This window comes from Anomalospiza imberbis, chromosome 6 (assembly GCF_031753505.1).
Source record: "Anomalospiza imberbis isolate Cuckoo-Finch-1a 21T00152 chromosome 6, ASM3175350v1, whole genome shotgun sequence".
NCBI classification, from domain to species: Eukaryota; Metazoa; Chordata; class Aves; order Passeriformes; family Viduidae; genus Anomalospiza; species Anomalospiza imberbis.
In genome coordinates this window covers 53773891-53791627 of record NC_089686.1, presented here as the reverse complement: position 1 = coordinate 53791627, position 17737 = coordinate 53773891, and the positions used below count along the sequence as shown (strand labels likewise).

Sequence of the window (17737 nt, the reverse complement as noted above, 5' to 3'; positions counted from 1 at the left end):
ATTCTCTCAGCTGTAAAAGCTGTCTGAGGGAAGGCACAGAGAAGACGGCAGCTTAACCAACTGGGTTTTAAAACCAACTGTCTTCTGTAAAGGTCTTCTGGGACACAAAACCTTCCACTGATGAGAAAATACCAGCAAGCGTTCTGTGCCATCCAACACCTACTTTGTTTTACCCTTTATTCACATGAACCACCAAATGGTATTTTACTATGACTAATTTCCTTTAATGTGAAAAAATAGTCTTCAGGCAGGGAAAAAAATATTTTGCTTCTTTAAGAAGACACGTTGGTGTGACAGGCAGGCAGTTACCTACCCATGGCTCTAAACACCCACAGTTTCCTAAAATAACAACAGAAGTTTCTAAAATGTGTCAAACCTAGAAAATGTCATATGCTTTACTCCCAGCAGCAGGGAGTTACAACCATTCAGCATTTTCAAGGCAATTTTAAAAAATGGAAATTAAAAGACAACAACAGTTGGGTTTTACCAATTTTATTTCTAGACTTTATATTTTTTTGCTGGAAACTTGTCTGTTACAGGTCTGTTGGTGAAAATGTGCATTTCAGACCAGTTATGCCAATAAGTACAATATAAAAATGTACAAATCTGAATTGCTTTTGCTTACTACAGATTGTTATAATAACGTGACAAATAAAGCATCTCTGTTGGCACATGAACCCACTTATCTGGATTTGGCCTTTTTCAGTACATACAATATTTTTAAAAAATTTGCAGTACACACTACCACTCAGTGTAACACATAATAAAACCAACAAGCACTAAACTCAATAATCATGTTTGGTTCAGAGACACAGAGATGCCACGAACAGAAGTGTTTTATGAGGTAAGCAGTAAGAAATGTTCCTGAAATTTGGACAGAATGTATCCAGTCCTCCTGGGTCCTGCGACTGCTAGTAGCATTGCAATGTTTATTTATGCACTATGTAGGATCTTAACTGCATTTGCCTCAAAATGAGTTCTAATTCTGTTTTGGTTTAGCAGCATACAGGCAACAGCTAGATTATTCTTCAGCATACAACTCTGTTAGCTGGCTTATTTATGAGATTTACAGGCTTTTTTTAAATTAGCATTATGCTATAATTAAAAAAAAACACAAACAAAAAAAACCCCTAGTATATCATAACAGATTAAACACACAAAATACTTAGAGTTCCAGAAGATAACCTATTATACCAAATGATGTGTCCCAGCTGAGGGAGAACCACATCAGGTGGCACACAAGAGATATTATAATGCACCTTTCATATATCAATGTGGCTAATAACACAACTTAAAACTACTATGATAATAAACCCCAGATCAGACAAAGAATCCAGCTTTATAAAATGCATAACAAAAAAAAAAAAAAAAAAAAAAAAAAAAAACCAAAACAACAAAAAAACAACCAACCCTTGACATTAATTGATCTTCTGAAATGTCTGCTGGTTTTTAAATTAATGCAGAGACCCATTCAGAGCAACGTTCGATGCATTTCCGTTTGCAGTAGAACTATGAGGCACTGTAAGAACATCAAAACCTGGTCTAGACACGGGTAACTGAAGTATGAGGTATTGTGAAACAGGAACCTTTTTTGGAATAGAGCAGTAATCACATTAAGTAAAAACTGATCACATAAAAAAATCTACAAAAAAAAATGATGTCAATAATATAATTTTCTATGAGAAAATTAAAACCTATTACATGGCAGTATATGACATTGTATAACAAAAAAAATGATCCACAAAATAGCAGCAAAACACAATGACAAAGATACAGAAAAGCAATGTTAATTTTTTTCAAACCATGCTGGGAATTTATCCATAGCAGCTCAATAAAAATGGAGCATCCACTCCTTTTCTTTTGTATTTTTCTTTTTTTTTTATCTTTTGAATTTTTTATCTTTTTTTCCTTTTTTTGTTCTTTTTTGTTGTTGTTGTTTTTTTTTACAATCAACACCTTAGCGGCAGTTTTCTCACATACATTTCACCATCACATTCTCCTCGAGCATCAACTTCAACAGCTATGTCCACGTCCCTTCAGCTACTTTCTAAAATAATAATAAAAAGATACATAGCCAAGATGTGCAAATTTTCTATTTGTAGCTAAATTAAAAAAAAAAAAAACAACGGGGCATATACTGGAATAAAAACTTCTTTCAAGTACTCCAATTTTCATATCTATTAACTATGGCGTTTTTTCATGGTTAGACTGCTTTTGAAAATGTATAGGAAGGGGCCAAATAGACTGCCTGGTTTTGGGTTTGTTCTTTGAAGCGTGTCCTTTTTTTTGCTTTAATAAGCTGGGTTAAAACTGCAACATCAAGGGTAGAAAGATTTTCTTTTTCAAAAGGGGCGATTGCATTAATTTACAAATCATACTGGCCTTACGAACATCCTCTGCAATAAATATTCTTTTTAGCCTTAACTATAAATTATATATTTTAGTGTTTAAAAACCTTCAATTGTAAAAACATCTAGCGATAATCCTTAAAACTATGTGTCCTATATGTGAACCTTTAAGGCCCCTAATTTATAAAGATGAGTTGGCACCAAAGGATTCTAAACTTCAAACTTTTCTATAGAAAAGGAAAGGAAGATATCCTGGCAATTTGTGAATGCAATTTTCTCTCACTGGAACACAACCTTCAGAAAAAAAGAATCACCTCTCCTCTAACACCATAGTTAAATGCACTTGCTTTGCAATTCCAAGTTTGCCAACAAGCACTTTATATATTTCCAAACCATTCCATTAAAAAAACAAACAAACAAAAAAAAAATCCCACACAATAAGAGAATGTATTTCCTATATCTAATGGACTGAAAGTGCTTTGAATGGAATGGTTTTAGAATATTACAAACGAACAAAAAAAAAAAAAAAAAAAAAAAAAAAAAAGACTGAACTGTGGATTGAACCTGACCATAATTAGGCTGAATATCTGTGGGGTCAGAACAGCATTTTTACACAGGTAACTACAAAAATAGGAAGATTACAAAAATATAATATATTATGTCACTATTTCGGTTTCTCTTTATAATAGGGTCCTGTATGAGTAGTACATTGGCCTTTCCCAACCATGCTAAGCTGGAACCCTACAAATGCCTCAATGCACAGGCAATCCACAGGCACAAAAAAAAAAAAAAAGATTAACACATAATAATGCTGCATACTAACATACACTAACTTAAGGGCTACGTTAACCATTTAAAAGGTGAAGAGGATAAAAAAAAAACCTAAGGAAATAAAATAAACATTTACAGATGAATTATAAAGTGACTAAATGCATAAGCAAGCAAGATACAGAAAAGCCTAGAACTGCGTTAAAGCTATGCTTTTTAAAGAAAAAGAATATTTCATTTACTATCTAAAAAAAAAAAAAACCTCTTCTACTTTAAAAATGGTTGGTTGGTTTGTTTTATATGTAAGAAATCAAATCTAATACCTCCCCTGGAGACATTTCGTGTGTTAATGCCTATTTTTACAACATACAGACAAGAACACTTTAATATAAAAAACTAGTTGATTATTATTGTATAAAATCCTCTATTTTTGTAGCACAAACCCCTGGGGGTAATGCAAATACTATTTTTTTTCTTTTTTTAAGACAGTTTTTGGGGTATTTTTTGTTTATTTGTTTGTTTGAAGTCACAGATGGAAGGGAGACAGAGCAAGAAAAAAAATATAACACGATTGGTTTTCCCTTCTGATATAAAAATGTCCTGGAGAAAAGGGTTTCTGGGGGGGAGATCCTGATGCCGATTCCTTCTCAGATGCCCTTTCTTTGTCTGCTTTTCTTGCCAAGCAAATCCATTTAGGAAGAAGTCCTCTTTAAATGTTCACGTCTCGCACATCAGTAGGTGTGCAGGAGAGGTCTGCTTCGTCCTCTACAGTCTTTGTTTCTGAAGATACGTTGTGCTGCTGTGCCTGGCGTAGACTGGACTCCAGGAGGGACTCAATCTGTTCTTGGCAGGCTCGTAAACAGTCCTGCAGGAGGGTGCAATGGAGAGAGTGAGAGAGACCCAAGAGTCCTTCAGAAAGATCGCAGGCTAAAACACCAGTTTCTTGACAAAGCAAGAGAAATGTTACCGGGTTATCTGGGAGAGCAGCAGGCTGGAAAGGAGGGTGGGAAGAGCAGAAGCACCCGACAGTGAAAGGACTGGCTGAGCAAGCCTGTTTTTTTGCAGATTGTGCCTTGCACTTCTGCTTCTCTGCCTGTGCAGTTTACAGTTCTCTGCAAGCCCACTGCTCACCACTGTGGTTTCTACTTTTACCCCAGGAACCCTTCAGCAGTAGAATCTGCTAGAAGCAATGCTCACCAACACCGACTTTCTTCCCAAGGCTAAATTCCAACGATAGAAATGCCATATACATGTTAAGATGCCTGCCAGCTGCTGCAATGTCCAGCTGTGGGCAGCTGATTAATTCCTAACCCTGAAAGCATCTCCAGAGATGGACTGGACTGTCGGACCCCAAAAGGGTCTCTCAGAAGCACCACAAAGCGCCTCCCTAACCATGCACTACCAAGCCCATCCAAGCTTCCTGTGTGCTACCACATCCACCTGGAAATCTCAGTCAGGGTGAGACCTTTTCCTCCCACTTCCAAAGCGTTTTCTCCAAGCTGGATGTGCACACATTCCTCCTCGGGGCTCAGGAGGCTGCACAGGCCTCGCTAGAAATTAAAAAACCATAAAGAACTAAGGAAGATCCTGTCTGTGGTGGGGAAAGGCAACTTCCCCCAGGCATTATGCCATACCATGAGGAGAGATATCAGGTTCCCAGCAACCAGAACTGGAGAAGGCCTTTTAGCTCAGCCTGCACAACTTCCTGCAGGCGGTGGAGGCCTGTACACCCACTGCAGTGACACAGAAATGGTGCCCTAAACAGGCCAGACAATCCCACAGCATTCTGCCAAAACTCATCCGGCGTGCTGTTTACCCTTATCTTTATAACAAACATGGTAAGCTTTTTCCCCCAACATCTTTAACTCTGTGTATGAAGGACTTTGAAGTTTCCTTTCAGCACTGCCTTTTCTGATTTAACCTATGACATGTGTTAGCCCTTGCGGTGAACCCAGTCTTCCATGATAAATTGCCGTCAAAAGTGTTAGGATGTGCATGACTGAGAATGAATGTTGTTTTCCTGAGAGGGTGACCTGCCTGCTGTTTTCTTTATTTCCCAGTTTCAATTCTGCCTTCATTCAGAGGCTTCTTGTGTGATCTACCAGCTTTTCACTGATTCCACTACCACAAGAATCTCCTCTGCCACCAATAAGGGCACATGGCATTTGGGGTAAAATAAGATTAGAAACCCAAGCAAACAATTCTCTGCAAGTCCTTTCTGAGAGAGAGGGAGGTTAATCCTACCTCTAAGCAGATCAGACCATCAGTACAGCTCACTGAAAACACATAACCTATGACCTTTCCTGGTTTAAACCCTAGTGTAATATTTCCTCTTGACAGAGACACACAACGTTTTAAATGACAAAAAGAAACGCCTCATATCCTAAAGTCATCATGCCTTTGGCTGCTGCATACCTCTGGCCTCCACAATAAGGTCTCTATGAAGTCCCTGCACCCAGCCCTCCTCCAGATATGACGGATCAATCCTGACTGTAAGGCTCCCCCTTGTACCACAGACACATTAAAGAGTCCACACCAGCACAGCTTTAGGTGTTCCTGGCTTTACTAAGCCACTTCTGAGGATAATTCTCTTCTAGCAAGTTCAGTGGTCCAAACTGAAAGCATTTTAATTTTTCAGAGCAAAATGAATCATCTTGGGTTTTGTTTTGGGTTGTTTTTTTTTGGTTTTTTTCAGGTGGGAGTAGATTTTATGGTGAGTTTTGATGGGAACTTCGTGGGCTTTTTTTTTTTTTTTTTTAGTCCTGACCATTTGCATACAGCGTGTTTGAGCTCTGAAAACTAAAACCACTCAAAAGAATTTCTATAAATATCTATTCTTCTCCCTCTGGAGTCCAGTTATGAATAATTACATAGGACTATGTAATTTTAAGGTACTTTTTGCCCACAGATTTTTTTTCCTTTAAAATTCTCAGAGTGAAGCATGCTGTAACAGTTTTTTAAAAAACAATCTTCACAATATATTATGAACAGACTATCTTAAGCTGTAGTTGAATGAAAAGGTTTTTTTACTCTTTAAGGCATTTTGTCCATGTCTTATTCACATGGCTATTAGATAAATAGTTTGCCTGTAGGAATGCATTAGAGCTAGCAATAAACAACTGCAAAACATAAAATTCACTGTGAACAACCTCACCAAAGCTGCTTTCATTCTCAGGACTTCCCAACACTGAAAAGCAAATACAAAACTTGTGCATTACTCTGATAACTTCTCCCAACAACTTTTCTGCTTCACTACCCAAATTTTCAATGCCCACAGTTTGTTCAAGGTCATAAACCCTTCCTGGATTAATTAAGCTCCTCAGTGAAAAAAAAAAAAAAGAAAAAAAAAGAAAAAAAAAAGACTTGCTAGCTTAACTGAAGTGGTCAAATACCTTTAAGACACAGTGGACATGATCAGACTCCAGGGTCACATAGGAAAGGAAACAAACAACAACAAAAAAGGAACTGCTTGGAAGTCCTTTGTTCCTGCCTGACCCGTTCTGGATAACAAGCACATGTTTGAAGGTGCCTCTGAGAAGGGGCAGGCAGGAGGCAAATTCCAATGCACTAACAGACAGCATGGAGACCCAATCTAATCTAGTTCAGCAAATTTCTGGCCTGGAAATGAATGTCAGGTAAAATTCCATCTGTTTGGATGATGGGGTCAAAAACAGAATGATGGAAGACAGCCCAAGACTTCTAATTGTGATTATCTGACTTCTAATTACCCCTGATCAAAGGCAAAATGGGAAATTGGACTCCTACCAACATATAAACATGAACCATAAAGGAATTCCAATCAGGTGATATTCATTTTACTTTAGATTCAGCTCTCTTTGAGACTAAAGGTAAAAAAGTGTAATTATGTAACCTGAAATCCAACAGATCTGTGCTCCAGCTAACGGATCATGAGGGGGAACACCAGCCCTGCTCTTAACATTCCAAGACTATCCAATATAAAACCTCTTCCCTGACAAGGGGAACCATCACTGGGGCACAGCATGCATCATACAAATCCTAGTGAAATGGGATAGCAGGAATGGCATTTGATACCATGGGTTACATAGACAGGTATTTTGGGAAAGTCTCCCTGCAGGGGAATCATGCTCTGTATGAAACCAAGCAGATTCCTCTCCCAGAACAACTGCAGTGGAAGTTGCTGTTCCCTTATTCCACTCCAAACACAACAATATACCTGTGCATACACAGAACTTTGTGATGCTAATTTTCTGTAGCAATCCATACAAAATCCTTATTTCTACCTAACACATGAATATATTTAGCACTGGAAGCTGGAGGGGAGTTACTCCCTTTTCAAGCTGTTAACCAAGCCCAAGTCAAACAGACTGTGGCCTTGCAATGACTCGGGACAATTAGAATGAAATAATAAAAAAAATCATATTTTCTTGCTAAAGCAACTTTGTTTTCTTTTCCAAGAGCTCTGTCATCAACTAAGTCAAGTCACATAAGGACAGGCCGTTGTTCTGCACGATGTGAGAGAATCCACTTCAGTGCCCAGTATCAGGAATGGTTAAATCATCTTGCTTGAATCAAGATGCTGCCTGGACAGATAGCAAGCATTTTCCCTCAGTACCTGCTTCAAACACCCTGGACAGTAGCCAACCACACACTGGAATTACCTGCATTGTTCACAAACTGACTAAAAGCATCACACGTGCAAACCAAACTGAGAGGCCCATTAGTTCAGCATTTCTTAGAGTATTCAGCATTTCAGGTCCTTAGAGCATTTAACACTTCCACACTGTCCTACCTCACCTGCAGTGATATAAGTGGCAAAAAGAACGTCCTCAATACTGAGGCACTGTTCAGGTGATAACACAAAATAACAAGCTGAGATACTGCATTTTTCAGCAATTGTTTCACACAGTCTATCAAAAGTAAAATATTCTTTTGAGAATAATTAATTGCAATTAAATCACTCAATCCCGTCAACAAAGCCCAATTACACAAACCCAGTTTTGCAGTGGCTGGACTGGGACGGTTTTCTATGCATTGAAATTATTAACATGTAAAATAATTTAATAGCAACTCCAAGATTCTGCCCCTAACCACAGAGTTGTCTTTATTTGACTCATTGTCCAGCGCTTGGAGACCTCACAAGAACCTTTTTAAAGCATCCATTTATTGGTCTTCCACATTGTTACAAAACAAAGCTCAACTCTGCCCCAACTTCACACACCATTATGACATGGATCATTGACTTTAGGTCTTCCTTGTAGGCTCCCTTCCTGGCCCATTCACTCATGAAAGGTTTATTGCTCACTAGTTACTGATGTGCATCTCCTGGAAGCTGCAGGGCAAAATGAAGGGTCCTGTGAGGACCATCTACCTTGTCAGAAAGTCGTGGGACAAGCATTTGTTCCAAAAAGGAATTCAATACCATCTACTGTGAAGGTCTAGCAGGTAATAAACCAAATTAGATCATTAGAACTCTTTTAAGAAGAGCTTTTTCACACCACTTGGCACAATAAAAGGCTTCAAGAATGGTCAAAGATAAGGTCAGAGATACCACAAGTTCTCAGCAACTGTTTCCTGGTCTTATTCCCTAAGTTTTGTTTTACAGGGACTCCTGGTTTAATGACCCCCAGCCAAACACGGCCTCTGCCACATCCTAAGTGAGGGCAGGGCTTCCTCCTGACACCAGAGCTGGATGTGCCATTCCCAACCGGGCATCACAGATTATCAGTGGGCATCACAAGAGCCAAACAAGCAGGCTTGGCACAAGAGAACACATTGAGAACCCCCGCTCTGAGGCTTGACCTTTCCCAAGATTTACTGTCAGATTAGCTCCCATGCAGTAAGCAGGCATTCATTCTTAAAAACCCTTAATGCAGGAGATCAACCGAGAGAAAGAGTCACTTACCGGATCACATTTGATAACTTGTGATAGGAAATGTGTGAGGCATTGATAGGAGAGGAAAGTGTTAGTGTTCCCCAGATGCAGGCCTTGCACAGCTGCTACCACGCTGCCAGCTGCGATCATGGAGGGTGGGTTTGAAATAAATTTAATATCTGTATGAAGAAAGGAGAGAAAAAAAAGAAAAAAAAAAGAAAAAAAAAGACTGAAATGATTGCTTTAGGAGAAGCCTGTCCATACACATACACTCTTTGTACCAGCATGGCTTTCAGCTGACAACCATTGCATCCAAAAAGGCAGGGGAAATGGTGAGCAGAAAGATGCCTCCTGCTCTAAAACTGTTACAGGTCCAAACCTGCAAACACTTATCCACATGAGAAACTGCTCTGCAGAGAGTGGCCCTGCCTAGCACTGGGCCTGGGAGGCCATTCATCACTTGGAGGTACTTTCATCATAAGCAGGGCCTCCATTTTTCCTAGTGTTAAAATACTTTGCTCCTGTGAATAATGCCAGGGGGGTCAATGGCACTGCACATCTGAGAAAACCTGTTCACATCCTGCAGTGTTGCATGGTCAGATCCAAGGTGCACTCTAACAACAAGTCCTGGGCCCCTTTAAAGCAGAAACCTTTGCTCTGACACTCAAAGGAATATTGCTTTAATGAACAACAACATCAACAAAAAGAAAGAAAAGAGAGACTGCTTAACCCTGTCAGGAGGCAGATAATCCATATTTAAATTAAGGTTTCATCTTAAAAATGCTTTGTCTCAACCTAGTCCCTTGTCAGTGGCTGCCACCCATCCTGGCAACAGGGATTTAATGTAAATGTGGCATAACTAAGTGACGGGGGTCCCAAGAATTGGCGGACAATCAGTTACATTCTGATGTGACACCATGCTGACAAGAGGCTGGGCCCCCTTCCAGACTGCATTGCTGTAGGTCTCTCCACAGAGCCACTCCCAGGATCCCTTAAGGGGCTATCTCTGCCATTCAGCATGTTTTTCCTTTGGGTTTGTTTGGTTTGGTTCTAGTTTTTTTAATAATAATAGTCTACATTTTAATGATAAGACTCTTTTCTACTGAGCAGGAATGCATTTGATCTATAGCAGTGAACACCTTGAAGGAGAATCAGGAACAAAGGAAGCAAGTGGCACAAGTCAAGGTCCAATTTTGTGAGGGAGAAAGGGAAACACCACAAAGTACAACAGAACCTGAGATACATTCCCTCAGCTTTTATCAGAATAAAACTTCCTCTGGGTTGGAAAAATATAAACCATCTGTCAAACCCCTGAATGAAATCAAAGGAATGGACAGCTTAGAGGACTCAGTGGAACTGTTTAAGTATTAAATCATGCATCTCCTTTATTATGATAAAATAACTTTTGTGTAAATGTTTTACCAGTGGAACTAAAGCCTTCAGGACTCCGTGAAAGTCCTGACTCTGAATCTGTTCATTCAGACACCTCTGACACTCCACTGTGGCCCTGATCAATGCCCAAAGGAGCACTTGGCCCAGCATCCTGCAGACCTCCAAAATTAAACTGATACACAAAATTCTGGCCAAGCTTTGAGGATGCACTGCCAGTGAAAAGGCAAGCTCAAGCTAAAGTCATCTTGCTTATGTTAAAATAAACACATCAAAATAAATTTGCTTTGCCCCCTTTTCCTAACTGAAATACTGACACAGAGCTGCAGGTGGATTTCGGAAATGGGAGATTCCCAGCAGGGATCCCACCAGGATGGGGTTGCTTAGAGCGGTAGGGTGGCAGTGCCTTCCCAACACTGTTTACGGAGCTCCACAAATGGGACATGACCAAAATGTGTCACTTTAATGAGCCTGTCCTGACAGGATCACGTTTGGGATTAATATTTGCGTTCTTCTTTTAAATGGAGCAGTAAACAAGAACATGAATTCATAGTCACACCCTCATTCTTTCCAAGGTGGAAAAGTGATAATGAAGTTTAAATGACCAGTTTGTGTCTGTCCCTATAACCACTCCAGACAAGCAGCATGGACTGCCTTTTTGTTGCAACTCAACAAGGAATTATTTGTGGCAGAGGCCACTAATTTCAGCATATTAATCAGGGGGCCCCTCTCGCCTGTAATTGGATGCCCCCAAGTGAAGAGTGTGGCATCATTGTCAGCCTCCATCGCCTCATCTTGCGCTATTGAGCGCTCAGGAACAAGGGGGCTTCGGTGAGATGAATTAGACCTGACACAGCCACAATGGGGTAGGGGGCCCCATCAATTGAAGCACACATCCCCAGTAGCCTATCTGAGACTTCATCCAAAAAGAATAAACAACTTCAGCGTTGTTAAAAAGAGAGAGAGGGAGAGAGAGAGGAGGGGGAGGAGAGAGAAGAATGCCAGCCACCCTGAAGGGAGGACAAAGCAGGCATATAGGCGCTGCAGCGCTTTAAAAAAAATTCCTAACAAGGCGAGTCACCCCTTTTCCTTTTTAAATGGAGCAGCAATTCCATCCGTCTGGAGAGCTGGGGGCTATGAATGAAAATCTTTTCATTGAGGCAAATCAAAACTGTGAACATAAATCACTTGCTGCAAGATGCAACAGGTTCCAACTGGTCACATACCTTGAGACTTCCAATTTTATAAAGGCCAGAGAATGGGACAGTTGTAACAGGCTCATTTCAAAGGGGGATCTTTCTTTCTCCTTTGGAGAGGACCAAAGCAACAACAATAATAACAGCAATAAGAATAATAATAATATAAATAAATAAAAAGGAGCCTGGTATGTTTTGATAACCGGAGGAACATAATGAAATGCTGAAGCTCCAATATTTGTTGCTATTCATTGTTATGCTTGTATAGAGCTGCAGTTCTCCCTCAACACTGGTCTTAACTTGGGCCAAAAGAGGCCTGCTTCCTTTTGAGCTCTCCCTGCCTTGCTCTGCCATGCCAAAGTCCCATTCATTAAGCTCAATTATGTGTTAACTTCAAACAAGCCCTGGTAATTTTTTTTCCTTTTCTTTTCTTTTTTTCTTTTTTTTTTTTTCTTTTTTGCTTTTTCTCCCAAACCTACCACAGCACAAAGGCATCCTTTGGTGAAAATAGATTTTTCAAAACCAAACCAAATCAAACAAACCCACTTCTACTAGCCAGACAACTGGAGAGGGAGCCTAGGAGGAATTCCCCTCAACTTCACCTTGCAGCAGAACCTTCTTTTCTTGAGCAAACACATACACACTCATCTACGAACACTTCCACAGGCTTCACCTTGGTAAGCCAACTGGCCAAGGGTTTGTTTTCTAAGCAAGCATTATTTTGCAGTCTCTTCTTAGGAGAGCCTCCTTTACAGAAGAGGGCACAGGCAAAGGAGAGACTGCACTTGCCCCTGAGGCCACTTAAGCAAGCCGTCAGTGTTTCCAGTGGACTTTGGATCAGGCCCCACAGCATCCAGGCAGCACAAGGCATTTGCAGTCCATCTAGGTTCATTTTGGCAATGGGGAAATGCAGCACAACCCAGCAACAGCAAAGCAAAGTCCAGATGCTGCTTAAGCCACATGTGATCTTCACTAGCCAACAAAGAAGTCATGAGGAAAGCAAAAGGTAGAGAAAGCCCTGACATCCAAAAATAACAATAAAAACACAGAGCCTAGTGGCAGCCTTCCTGAGTGCTCCTTCCCCAGGCAATATTCCCAACTCCAGTAGGGAGCTGAAGAGGGCCCCAACTCTGGTGAGCTCAGCGCTGTTTTTTTTAAAAGCTCAGTAAAACTTCCAGAACATGGTTCTCATTTACTGATCCATTCTCCAGCTGTGGTGTGTAGCAGTGTTAAATAAAGGCTCTGGATGTGCTTCCTAAAAGAAACATAACAACACCGACAGTAGATCAAAGTACTGGACTCTTAGCAAGTCTCCAACCTTTGAACTACTCTTGCTTTCATCCCTGTCATTGCCAACACAACAACCCAGGTTAAACATCCCTACATCCAAAGGGGAGCCCAGGTGGCCGTTCTATTTAGCTCCAAACTTAGCAAATCACACCTCCAGAGTCGCAGCAGCCTCGTATCTGGTAGAACCTGGCATGGAGGGACACACTGGATTTTCCCAAAATGTTGCTGCCAGGGGTTTGAAGGTTGTGGCACTTCCAGCACCGAGCATTACTCCAGGCAACCTCACCTATGAGCAGCCCTTCACGCTGATGTTAGACCCAAGATGAAGAGCAATGCCAGTGTTTTATAAGCTTCTCTTCTATGGCTTGGTCGTTCTATCTTTAGGCCTTGCAGCAGGGCCAGTTCTGTGAAATAAAACTTTTTTTGTTGTTGTTTTTGGGGTGGTTTTTTTTTTTTTTTTTTTTTGTTTTTTGTTTATTCGTGTTCCTTCTGAGTGCCTGCCATCCTCCTTCAACCTTCTCATACCAAATCCAAACTCTGGAAAACAAGCTACACAGCACTATCGGGTGCCACCGGCCGCGCGCGTCCCACCGAGGCTTTGGAGCGCGGATACCATGGCTCTTTGGCGTCTTTGGAGGCCAGCCCTGCTCATGGCTCCAGCACAGCACGTGGTCACGAGGGTGCAGATGGCAGCGGCTCGGTCCCGTGCCAGGAAAAGCCTCTGTGCCGCGTGGCCCTCCTCCAATCCACCAGCCACCAAGGAGAGGGGAGAAGACGCAACTTGAAGAGGGAAGGTTTAAAACCCCCACGCAGTGCTATTCACAGGGAAAATCTCCCTCCGCCTTTAAAAACTTGTCCTAAAGAATGAATCCACATGGGGACGGATTCCCCGCACAGGCAGTAAGCCTTTTGCAGCCCCACATAAACCCGGTGTGGGGAGGTGAGGAAATCGTGCCACGCTGAGCTACAGAGAACGGGGAGGGGGGGGAGGGGGGTGGTCCCTCTCCCTCCCTGACAACCACACAAAACTCCAACTCAGAAGCAAAATATCTTCTGAAAAGAAAAACTTACCTCTGGCAAAGTAATCCACCTTCTGCAAACAAGGGGCAATAATCGGGGCTTAAACTACCTCCCCGCAGCTCTGCGAGCGCGCCTGAGACCAACAGCTACGGGAAGCTTTACAAGCCGGGGGGTGGGCGCGTGTCGGGGAGCAACGCGCTTTGCGCAACGTGCAGGGCTCATACCTGTAGCGCACAGAGCCACAAAAGTCTGAGCATGTTTACGGATGATCTGCTTGGTGTCCTCTGCCAGAGGCATTTTAGTAAGGAAATGTTCAATGAAATCGTGGGGGGTCATTGCAGCCAGATTCCATTTCAGCTTATTCACCAGCAGCAGCTCCATTTGCTGCAAAGAGAAGAGGGACGGGAAGGGGGAAGGAGAGAAGAGGAAGAAGTGGGGGGGAGCGTGGTTAGAGCCACTCGCACGCGGTGCCGGGGCGCAGCGCTGTCCCGGTGTCGGGCCGGGGTGCGGGGGTCCCCCCATTCCGGGACCGGGCCAGGGCAGCGCCCGCCGGGGCCGGCAGGGGGAGCCCGCGGGCCGCCCGGCGCCACGGGCCGGTAGCGCGGGGGGGTCCCGCTCCCGCTCCCGATCCCATCCCGGCCCCATCCCGGCCCGCCGCCGCATCCACAGCTCCCGCCCGCCGCCAGCAGCCCCGCAGTCCCGGCCGGCTCTTCCGAACGTGCCGTTCTTTTTTTTTTTTTTTCCCCTTTTCTGTATTTTTTATGTATTTTTTTAATGTTTGTTTCGATTTTTTTTATTCTTGAAGTGATTGAACGTGAAATTACCAGTAATTCGTCGGGTCTAATGGAGTTATCTGTATAAATGCACAGTTTTTCTGCGGTGAGAGGAATAGTTTCCTTCATTTTTGAAGCCACAAACATGCAGGTAGCTCCGAGCAATTGCAATCGGCTTTTCTTGAGGGGTTCAAACGACAAAAATCTGTCCAAATAATTCATAGCCAAGGGGAAAACTTCCTCTTCGCACTTCTGCTCCTCGCAAACCTGCAAGAAGGAGAGAGATCGTTGAAGAATAATTTAATTGAGGCGAAAGCCAGGCTTGTCCTGCTTCTCTCGCCCTCCCTCCTCCCTCACCACCAGGCTTTGCAGGGCAAGGTTGAAGGAGACAGGGGGAAAGGCAGTTGGGAAAAAAATGGATAAATATGGGAAAAGCAGCGGCATCAAAGAAAATGAAAGTCACGAGTGACAAAGTGGGGGGAAATGTTGCGTTAGAAACCCGCAGGTGATTCATGGCAAAAGGGGAGGGGGGGTAATCGAAGAAGAGGTCTGTGCCCCGTTTTCCAACCCTTAAGAACAAATTTTGAAAAGGGAAGAAGACGGAAAGCGGAGGAAAATGCTAACCCCCGTGATTGGTAACGGGGTGCAGAGCCGGGCTCGGCCCCGGATTTATTTATTTCGCTTTTATTTTTTCATCTAATTTGCCGTTGTGCTGCCGATTCCCCTCTCCGGTCGAGACACAAAGGTGGCGTCCAGCCTCATTTCCCCAGACGTCATCTTTTCAAAAAATATTTAAAAATATTTAAAAAATTATTCGAGCTCTCAAAAAAGGATGAAAATGAAGCGGCGGGGGTCCTTTACCGAGCCCCGTGCCTCTGGTCCTGCTGGGGGGCTCCAGGAGGATCCCCCGAAGTGAAATCCACCGCCTCCCTCTCTCGCCCTGCAGCACAGCCGGGCGCGACATTTCCCAAAGCAAGGCAGGGCGCTGCGGTTTCAAAAATTAATTAAAAATACATCGCAGGCACACAGGGCTTCCGAAAAGGCATGAAAATGTAGCCCAGCTCCTGGGGCTCCCTCTGGGAGCCCCCTCAGACGTGTCCCGTCAGGGACGAGGCCCTTTCCAACTGGCTTTTCCCAGGCGACCTTGCCGCTCGCTGCCGCAGCACAAGCGTGCCTTTGAGGGGTGACCGCAGCTCCAGCCTCTCTTCGCGTTGAACAAAGAAACTTTCACCCTGCAACTCCCCCCAGAAACGCCGGAGCCCCTCCGGCCGGTCCCCCTGCCCGCAGCCCCAGCGGGGTCCCCCGGCCCCCGACCTTCCTCCCCCGGCCCCTTCCCCCGCTCCCCCCCGCCACACACACACCCTTGGCTCTGCTCCCCGGGACTTTCTTCGTTTTTCTCCCGATTAATAAACACTTTTGCTTTGCAAATAAAAGAACAAAGATGGCGCATAATACTGGCACGGGCAGCCGCTTGCATACGTGTACAAGGATATTAATTTAAAATAAAATCCCCAGAAAACACGAGCTGGCAGGGGCTGGCGGCGGCCCCGCGCGGCCGGGGGCTCGGCGGCCGGGCCGGGGCCGCTCCCCGCCGGGCCAGGGGAGCCCCGAGCCGGCTCTGCCCCGGCTCCCCGCGCCGGCACCGCCTCGCCCCGACGGCCGGAAAAGGTGCCGGGCACCCCCCGACTCCCGGGGGCACCGGGCGGGGGCGAGGGGGCTCGTCCGCCGCCCCTCGGCGCCGGGACCCGGCTGCGGCAGCGGGGACACGGAGCCGGAGACAGCGGCGGCGGCCACCGCCACCTCGGGCCGCTTCCCCTCGTTCCACGCGGGCGTCTCCGAGGGCAGGCAACGTGTGCCGCGCCGGGGAAGCGATCCCGGGGGAAAGGGAGGGGGGGCAGGAGATGAGGCAGCGGCTCCCCGGATTCGGATTAATTCGTTTCGGTGCCGGAGCTTGCAAGGAAAAGTCCCCGAAAGATACAAACCTCCAGCATCCAAGTGGCAACTATTTTCCTCATATATGGCAAGATTTCTTTCTGCACGCACTTGAAGTAGGAGACGGAGGGCGAGCAGGTCTCCTCCGCCTTCAGCATTGTCTGCAGCACCCTGTCATTGAGGAGGTTGGCATCCAGGTAGGCTCGTCGGATGGTCTCCACCTCGCAGCACAGCAGCTGATGTTCCATGTCTGCCTTCGTCGCCTCGAGTCAGTTCTCTGCAGCAGGACTGAGTCAGTCGCTCGCTCGCTCGCTCGCTCTCTCTCTTCCCCTTCCAGGAGTCCCTTGGATGCTGCTTCTGCTACTGCCGCTACAGCCCTCTGGAGGCTGCAAAACTTTCTAACTTCCAACAAAACTCTCCTGGTGTAGTCCCTGTGACGTTACTGTTGTTAAGCAGAGATCAAAGCACGAGAGAGAATGAGAAAGAGAGAGAGAGCCAAAAGCAAGGGGCAGAGCCCTAAAGCCATCCCATAGGCTTCAAGTCCTTCCCCTTTGCTCAGCTTATAGAGAGCAGGGTTTTAATGCAAATGAGACAAGGGCTCGCTTTCTTCAAGGGCAAGGGAGAAGTGAGGGAAACCCAAATTGTCTCTTCAGTGGATCATGCATAATTTTAAAAATGGAGCGAGTTCTGCACTGGGAGCCAAATGATGAATGGGGCTAAGGCCACACACAGACGCCAGGGAGAGAAATGCAAGGAGACTTCGTATTATTTTACGGGGGCGCCAGGGAGGGGAGTGGAGCAGAACCAGTGCCTCACTGTTTGCTATCAATATAATTTTTATTATTATTATTATTTTCATTATTATTAGTGCTGTCACTGGCATGTAGCTGCCATTCTGTCCTTTAAAAAGGCGCACTCCCAACCTGAACGCCTACTCTTTGTAGCTGATCGCAAGGGAAAACCTTTCTCCTATTTCCTCAGTCCTGTTTTTTTCCCAGCCAGGATGGTTTTACTGCACACCAAATTTTTTAAACAATTGGGGTGTCCACCCTTCTGCCAAGATGGTTATTTTTCCAACCTTTTTTTTTTTTTTTTAGGTCTTTCCTTTCACTTTAAAGGTTTCACCTTCCCAGAGGGGCACGGAGGTGGCAGGGGACAGGGCGAGAA

The 17737-nt window shown here is 44.3% G+C and overlaps 1 protein-coding gene across 5 annotated transcripts; it reads right to left on the bottom strand.

The window, feature by feature from the left end:
• Positions 1-476: 476 nt before the first annotated feature.
• CCND1 (cyclin D1) lies at positions 477-17085 on the bottom strand. 5 transcript variants are annotated; one of them, XM_068194207.1, is made up of 5 exons: positions 16621-17085; positions 14690-14905; positions 14090-14249; positions 9001-9149; positions 477-3981 (listed from the first exon to the last, which is right to left on the bottom strand). In XM_068194207.1, the coding sequence occupies exons 1-5, from the start codon at positions 16816-16818 to the stop codon at positions 3826-3828; spliced, it is 879 nt and encodes a 292-aa protein (XP_068050308.1). In that variant the 5' UTR covers positions 16819-17085; the 3' UTR covers positions 477-3825. The 5 variants fall into 5 exon arrangements, with proteins under 5 accessions (XP_068050308.1, XP_068050310.1, XP_068050311.1 ...); XM_068194209.1 differs by lacking the exon at positions 16621-17085 and adding an exon at positions 16000-16196; XM_068194210.1 differs by lacking the exon at positions 16621-17085 and adding an exon at positions 15500-15831.
• Between the last annotated feature and the right edge of the window lie 652 nt (positions 17086-17737).

Excerpts from the sequence above, each read along its gene's own strand:
- CCND1 (XM_068194207.1), bottom strand. The coding sequence starts at position 16,818 with ATGGAACATCAGCTGCTGTGCTGCGAGGTGGAGACCATCCGACGAGCC. Across the intron at positions 14,906-16,620 it reads TTGCCACTTGGATGCTGGAG|GTTTGCGAGGAGCAGAAGTG; the intron begins GTTTGTATCTTT and ends TCCTTCTTGCAG. Across the intron at positions 9,150-14,089 it reads TGTGGCTCTGTGCGCTACAG|ATATTAAATTTATTTCAAAC; the intron begins GTATGAGCCCTG and ends TTCTTCATACAG.